This window comes from Rhea americana, unplaced genomic scaffold (assembly GCF_003343005.1).
Source record: "Rhea americana isolate MKP2758 unplaced genomic scaffold, rheAme1 scaffold_218, whole genome shotgun sequence".
Classification (NCBI taxonomy): Eukaryota; Metazoa; Chordata; class Aves; order Rheiformes; family Rheidae; genus Rhea; species Rhea americana.
Window position 1 is genome coordinate 102,920 of NW_028186321.1, and position 8,216 is coordinate 111,135.

The following is an 8,216-nucleotide window of genomic DNA, read 5'->3' on the forward strand; positions in this document are numbered from 1 at the left end:
AAGACAAAGCAAGAGCTGCTTAGCCTCTTGGTTGTTAATGAGTATTATGTGGCAATTTATAATTTTGTTGATTGTTCACCTTTGTAAGTAAGAAAAAAAAATCCAATTTACTACTCATTTTTAAAGAGCACCTATAATTGGAATATTGGGTATTACTGTCACATAAAGGCTGACACATATCCTGGTTAAAAATCAGGTCCTATCATATGTGCACCAGAACTCAAGCTGCAAATAAAACGAAACCTCTTTTAAGGAGCTTAAGGCCAGCTCTACAGAGGTTACAGATATCCTACCGTCTGAAATATAATGGTATACAATCTGTGATCCACAGTTTGAGAACTTCTGCAATAGGCAAACAGAATTTCAGACATTGGTTAAGTCATAATCAAAACAAAATGACAAGGAAAGCATATTAACACAGGGAAGACAGACAATTTTGGATTGCCAATATGACACATTAGAGCCAGTCATGCTAGAAAAATCAGATGCACAAGAACACAAATACCAGCATATACTATAAAGTGGAAGTGGTTTGGTTTGTGATGATAAAAATAAGTACATCAGGACATCCCTTCAAGCAGATGTGCCATTCAGGGACAAAATATCCTGCAAGGGGAAGCAAAATAAATCACTCACAAGAAGTACTGTTGAATTCTTTTAATAACACTAGGAAAATATCATAGTATTAAAATTCTGCACGGGATTTTGAAAGGATTATTCTGGTTTGGGATTTGTTTATAAACCACTTTTTTTCTTTTAAACCAACTACTCCTTTACAATGGTATTTCCAGTTAAAACACAGCTAACCTATAAATACCTGAATACCACAACACACACTGTGTGTGTGGGTTTTGTTTAAATCTTTTAGCTGAAATAATGGTAAATCTATCCAACATAGGGAAGCAAATGTTGACTTGTTAAGCAGGGACAGATGTAATAGCCAGTAAAGAATACATTGCATACATAATACAGAAGGAAAAATTATCATTTGGAGTATGTGAAATTACAGGGATTTTGCACCTTAAACCTATTAGAAGTTACTCTGTTGGCCAATACTAATCCACTGAACAAGCAGAACGTTGGTCAGAAGTCTAACATTTCCTGTACCAGCACAGAGAGAATATAAGCAGTCCAACGCTGTTAAAAGAAAACATGAAATCCAGCTCATGTTTCTGGTTAGGGATCAATTTCTTCAGGAACTACTGTTAACATAACATCTTCGTTGCCCCTGCGTACAACCAAGTTCAAAGTACTGTCCTTTTTAATAATGTCACTGACATCACTGGCTGAAGTTATCGACTGTCCATTGATGCTTATAATCACATCATTGTCCTTCAGGCCACCACTGAAAATACAAACAAGCAATGTATTATTATAATTGCCATTTTATCATCTTTACAATATTACTAGAGAGATCGCTGGATTTTCCCTTTTTCCCATTCAACAGCATCTGCATAGACACAGCAAGCGTGCAAACAGTGGTTACAATTTATGTACCAGGGCACACTAGAATACAACACAAAATCTCAGAAAACAGACTGAAGTACAAGGATGATGAATCCCATATTACACTGTCCGCAAAGGAATTTTCTACCTTTGCGGTAAGGATGCTAGATGCTAATGCAGTTTAAGAGACAGAGGCATATTTTCCTTTTAGAATAACTGAGACAAGGTATTTTTTATTCCAGAGAGGAAAAATTCCAAGCCTTTATTCGTGTATACATAGTAAAGTAATTTGAGCAGCACTATGCATTAATACATCAGGAATTTCTGTCCCAGATCTGGCCAATATATATTTAATATACTGTACCGTTCTCCCTATTGGCAGCCTCTTTGCCTTGCCTATAGATTTGAAAGTTAAGCAAATGACACACACAGCAAGCTAGCACAGCCACCAGAAATGCAGGTGTTCCCTTTCCCCTCTCCAACCTGCCTATAGCACCTCAAATATCTTGCTGTAACCTGAGCACTTATATGCAAACCCCAAACCAAACCCCCCAYCCCTTTCGTGGTACTAAACGTTTGCAAACAGGACACCAGAGACATGGCCAGACAGAGGCTCTGCCCCAGGCGGGGGCCCCTCACAGAGAACGAGGTGGGACTGCTTCCGAGACTGAGAAAAGGGGTGTTGAGGGATACTGTCGACCATAATACGTTGCCTGGTCTTGCACAATGATCTGGCTCCAAGTTATGGAAATATTAACCGAGTAACCAGATCAGACATGATTCAGCCCTTCAGTATAACCCTTTTACAAAACCACAGAGTAGTCATAGGCCTCTTCCGCCCACAGAAAATGCCTTATAAGAGTACCTATCTCAAGCAGGATGCATTGGCCAATGTTTTTAGCCAACCAACAAATCTAGTCGTCTACTTAAGTCTTGATTTTCAACATGTTCATAACAGAAACCATTTTGGATTATGTCAGGCTCATACAAAGGCAGCTTAACAGAGATCTCCTGTCAGCTCAATTCTAGCACGAGCTGCTGGAGCAGAACTCCTCCAATCTGTCCATCGAGCACGTCTACACAGAACTATTGTACTTCCTCGGTAACAGATCGAGGAAACCTGTATGTAACAGGACTAAGAGTCAAGGGAGATGGAGCAAATGTGAACTAATTTTAATTGCCAGGTCAGCCAAACTATTCTGATTTGAGTTTGCTTTCAAGTTATAGGAACGTTACCTCACATTTCTTCTCTCTCTCTAATTTCTTCTTTCTCTCTGCTAGGTATTGTCATTACTACAGTACAGTAATGTTTTTTTCTGATTTCATGATATGAAGCCARTAAGTTCAGGCCCACATGTGCTTCACAACAGAACAAACTATATTATTCCTTCACTAACGGAAAAGTAATTCCACATTGCAGACATACACCAGTATTCTGGATGAACAATGCTGCTAATAAGCACTATCTAAAAAAGGCAGCAATATTTTAGAAAAACTAGACAGCTAACACTGTATATTTAGTGTCGTCCAAACTGCAACACAAAGGACTCACTGAACCATCCTCTCCCTTTCTCTCTAGGAGATGATAAAAATGCAGCTCCAGAAATCCAAGCTGTTTCCTGTGTAAATGCCTTTGATACTACATATGCTTCTTTGTTGCCACAAAGATTGATTATTTTCTTATATAATGCCTAGTTTCAGAAAATGAATAGAGTTTCCTATTTYTTACCCTAGATTACTGAGTGATTTCATATTAACCAAATTCTGAAAGTGTCACTAGCAAAAGCTAGATAGACCAGTTCCAGTGACCAAAGACCAGAGGCCTTATTTCAGCAAGGCCTCTTGTGACGCATGGTACCAATTAGCATTTGAGGTTCGCAGCAAATATAGAATAATAATATAAAGGAAACATCAGTCTGCCAAAACCAAAAGCTTTTCCCTGTAACGAGACTCCTGACAGAGCTCTCCCAGGGAAGAATGTCTCATGCCAAGACACAATTTCACTTCAGAGAGATGCAAACTGGGACAGCAGATGGGTCTCCAGTCAGAGCAGCCTGAAACACTTGGTCTGACACAAACACATCTTTGCAAGATAGGAGCAAAGTTTCTCTCTTGCTTTCTGACAGGAACTGACTGCTAGGATTCTGGGGGTATGCACAAGCAAACAGCTTATTACTGTTAATTTAGCACTGGTATTGGTAGAAGTACAATGGACATCTAGGAAGCAATCAGCAAGAAAATGAAAACTGAATTTATACACCCACTGAATGCGTGTCCTTTTAACTGGGAGCTCTGACAGGGTTTCACTGCAATACTCTGATATGTTTGAAATACTGCCCACCAGGGACGGAACTAAAACCACAGACAGATTTCAAACAGACAATCTAATAGCTATCAAATGGTTATCATTAGGTTAATTTAGCAAAAATCAAGATAATCAATTAAGCATTAAACATTCTCTATCACTACTTCAAGTCAGAGGCAGCGGTTTTAAGAAAAAAGCACTTTAACTTACACTTCAGCTGGTGTTTCTGGAATTACTTCAATAACGTAGGCCCCAGAGACAACATCAGGGAAGTCTTTATGCCGATCCTTCAGCTCTTTAGCTTTACTGTAAAATAAAGTAAACATCAATAAAAACATTTTGTCGAGGGAAGTAAAACCACATTTTTACTTAACTAAGTTAACATTTGCTTGCTGAGTTATTTTAGTCATGTTGATATGACACATCGCAATTCAGATTAGCCATTAAAGGTTTTTCAAGAATTACTAAACATTTTGTAGCAATACAACTTTTTAAATACATGCTTCTTGTAATGACAGTCATTTCAATATATACAGAAAATCAAAAGTAAAACAAAACATTTAAAAATTTGGTCACTAGTTTAGAACTATAAGATTCTCAATATCTTAAATAGTATCTCAAGTTTTGAATGCCTTGGTTCATTTCTGATGTTAAGGAAGAGCCAACTATCAAGCGCAGCACAACAACCCAATCGCTGAGTGACAAAGGTAAAGTAGTAAATCTTCATCTATTACGGCCCAACAGAGACAGAACATATTTGGACCATTCTTAATAAAGTAACAGGGCATCTAGAAACATCTGCACATGTACAAACTTGTGGTTATTTCCAAAGGACTGAATATTATCTGCTCAGACAAGTTCTATCTGGCTGGAATTTGAGAAAGCAAGCCCACAAAAAAAAGCTTCATTTTGTATCAAGTAAACTTTTAATCAGAAGAATTATGTATAAATGAAAACATGCATGTAGCTGCTGTCATTCTTGAAGGCATGACTATCCTGTTTTCTCCCTGACCCTCATGACAGCACAGAACTGATGGTGACAACAGTAGTGAACCACCAAGAAAAATTAACAACTGCTCAATATTCTCTTCTGAAGACTTAAGGGGTGRGAAAAAGTCACAGAATTGTTTAAAATCTAGTTCAGACAAGAGCTTGCAGAAGAATTCAACCGTGTAACAGATACAGAGCAAAAGGTGGCACAAATTGGCTGAAAGTTGTCACCAGAACCTACAGTGAGGCACATGCTGTTGGTTAATTTTTTTAGTTGTTTATGAAGATCGTTAATTTGATCCAAATGCATGAAGTGATCACACTTAAGTAAGATTTAGAAGAATTACCACTTCTACTTACCTGGGAGTAAGAGACATCATTCGTATGCCAATGTATTTCTTTTTGGTTATAGCTTTTCCTATAAAAAGGGAGAGTGGGGGAGGAAAAAAAAAAAAAAAAGAGACACTTAACCAAGTGCTCTTACCAAAAGACAGAGCCTCAGACTGCTGATTTTCTGTTGTATTATTATTTTTAGATTTACCTCTTTCAAAAGAGTAAAGTACGGTACCTTTAGCTTGTCTGTCATGAGATTCAGTTAAGAACTTTTTGATTTTATCAGATGGAATAGCAAACGAGATTCCAGCTGTGACTTTTAATGTGTTAATTCCAATGACTTCACCATCCTGGAGAAATAAGAAATTTTTATTAGCAAATGTGAAATGTATTGAAGAAAAAAGGAAGATTTCTTTCAAGCAATCAAAAGACAAATTCATTTTTTCTAGCTGGTTTTTCAATTTTCTAAATTCAATTCATTACTACGAGKTTAAACCAAAATGATCTGTCAATAGTTCGGTTTGTCTGGATCATCTACTGGTATAAAAAGTACTCCACAGTACTGGAAAACTGATGTGAATGCTCTCATTCACACCAAGATAACCAAAAATAGAATTTGGCAGCTCTTCAGCTTGTAAAAGAATAGCAGCATATTCCACAGTGAATTTCATTTTGCTAAATCTAGGAAGGCCTCTTGTGAAGTATGGTACCAACTAGCATTTGAGGTTCGCAACAAATATTGAATAATAATATAAAGGAAACATCAGTTCACCAAAACTAAAAGCTTTGTAGACTAAAAGCTAAAAGACTCCTGACAGAGCACTCCCAGGGAAGAATGTCTCCTGCCAAGACAATTTCACTTCAGACAGACGCACACCAGGACAGCTGGTGGGCCATCAGTTAAAGAAGCCTTGAAACAAGACACATCTTCACAAGACAGGAGCAAAAWTTCGCTTGCTTCCTGACAGGAACTGACTGCTAGGCTGCTGGAGGGTATGCACAAGCAAACAGCTTATTACCRCTAATTTAGCATGCAGGGTTTATGGCTCTCATACACCCCACACAGGTGAGCCTTACCATTATACCACTGTCTCAGTTTTATTAAATATTGAAATATTTATGAATTTCAAAATAACTTTGTACTGAAAAATATCTATGGCAAGACCAAGAAAGAAGATGAGGAATAAATCAAGTCTCCTATATCCCCTCAAACCACCACAGGACCTTGCTATGACTACTCCAGTATGTGGACAAGTGGGAAAGGGCAGCAAGCAAGAATATTAACTTCTATTTTCTTCCACTGATAAAAGTTCTCTGGTATTGCCTGATGTGGCATTAAAACATTTTTGAAGTCTCAAGAGGAAAACAGTTTTCTTCCCTGATCTATCCAACATATAGAACCTACTGGATTTTGGTCCCAGCTATAAATTTTAAAATGCAGGTTATTTTGCTGAAATTCTACCATAAGTTGAGTGAAAAAATTGCCAAAATCTGCAAAGCAGAAACTTTTTCTCCCGTTTTCTCCCTTCCTTGTTGAGGAAGACTGTCTCTCCTCTACTAGATCCCATACGCCCTATTCAAGGGCTCTTACACTACAGTCTAGTTTAAAAACCTCCTTCAGCTGTTCTCTTTTGAACATATTCACAACTGTTCTAAGGTCATCTACTATCTACAGTATCAGTAAGTGAACCCTAATATCTTGATAAAAGTTTCTACCCCATCAGAGTGATCCAAAATAAAGGTATATATCAAATTCTGAATCCTAAACTGAGCTTCGTTATGCAAAAAAATTGCAGCTATATAGTATACAGTGAGTATAATGTAAAACCTGTCTCAAATTTAAAATGTACCTTTTATATTTTGCATGGCACAGGCAAACAATTTTGGCATTACGCTTGCTCAAAACTATGCAATCTGTAAACACTTTAAATATTGAGGTCCAAGCATATCTTGTGATTTGCCAACACAAATATAGACAGGTGATTAGTAAAAACCATGTGAATTTTGTGTAGTCAGACAGATATMAAAGGCTCTGAATCACATTTTTGGCAATTTTTTTTTACTAACAAGAAAAATAAGTAATAAGGTTTACACTAAGCAAACAAAGAAACTCTTACCAGATTTACTAAGGGTCCTCCAGAGTTCCCATACTGAAAATAAACATATGGTAAAAACATGTTTTAATATCCACCTGCTTTAATTCATGGCAAGCAAAACTTAAAAGAAATTTTTGCAAGTTCCGTTGTAATTTTTCATTGTCTATTAAATATGTGCAAGAGAATGCCCTCTAAAAATCTAGAGCTATTCCCCTCTTAACAGTTCTTGCTGGCTGAGCTTTGCAAATGCTTAGTCCTCTTCTCTTTCCACAGTAACCTAAGAAAGTCAAGATTTTCTTTTGTACCACCCTAGACACTTAAAAGATTTTAGGACAGCTCTGGGAGTTGTTAGTGAAAATTTCTTACACAATTTAAGTACAAAATAAGTACAAATACTATTGTTTTGACTTAGTAAAGGAACAAACTTGTGTTTTTTAACTAAGYTCGTCTTCTTTCTGGAAAGCATAATGGATTCTGAGAAGATATGCAGTCATCAGAGAATACTGCCTTCTCCATTGTAATTTATAAGGATTTTGAAGTGAAGGCAGGTATCTGTGTGGTTCCTTTGAGGACTTCTTAATAACAACCAAGAACTGCTGCACTGCAGATGTCATAGAATCACAGAATATTTGAGGTTAGAAGGGACCTCTGGAGATTATCTAGTCCAACCCCTCTGCTCATGCAGGGTCACCTAGAGCATGTTGCAGAAAGATGTCCATCTTCATATGGATAAACTATATTCCCTGTTCTTCAGAATGATATCATTGGTGAAATTTCCAAAGTAACTACCAAGGAAATGTAGGAGCTCAACAGGACAAAGCTCAGAGTAGGACCTACGTTGATGATGGCATCTGTCTGAATATAGTCCATATCAGAGTTGCGGAGCCCCAGCTCCTTTCCTCCACGCTGAGTGGTACTAACAATCCCAGTGGTCACTGTGTTTTGAAGCGAAAAAGGACTTCCGATTGCAACCACAAATTCTCCTGGCCTCAAGTCTGCAGACTGACCAAGCAGAAGGACTGGTAATTTACCCTACAAACAAAAAC

At 37.5% G+C, this 8,216-nt stretch overlaps 1 protein-coding gene across 1 annotated transcript in view; it reads right to left on the reverse strand.

Annotated features, from left to right (window-relative positions):
• Positions 1–642: 642 nt before the first annotated feature.
• HTRA1 (HtrA serine peptidase 1) overlaps positions 643–8,216 on the reverse strand; it is a 37,512-nt gene continuing 29,938 nt past the window's right edge. Inside the window, exons 5-10 of the mRNA XM_085305287.1 lie at positions 8,008–8,202; positions 7,192–7,224; positions 5,310–5,424; positions 5,102–5,159; positions 3,962–4,057; positions 643–1,345 (exon numbers count right to left, since the gene is read on the reverse strand). Coding sequence (XP_085161413.1) covers positions 1,177–1,345; positions 3,962–4,057; positions 5,102–5,159; positions 5,310–5,424; positions 7,192–7,224; positions 8,008–8,202 — 666 coding nt within the window. The 3' untranslated portion in view covers positions 643–1,176. The remainder of the gene's footprint in view (positions 1,346–3,961; positions 4,058–5,101; positions 5,160–5,309; positions 5,425–7,191; positions 7,225–8,007; positions 8,203–8,216) is intronic.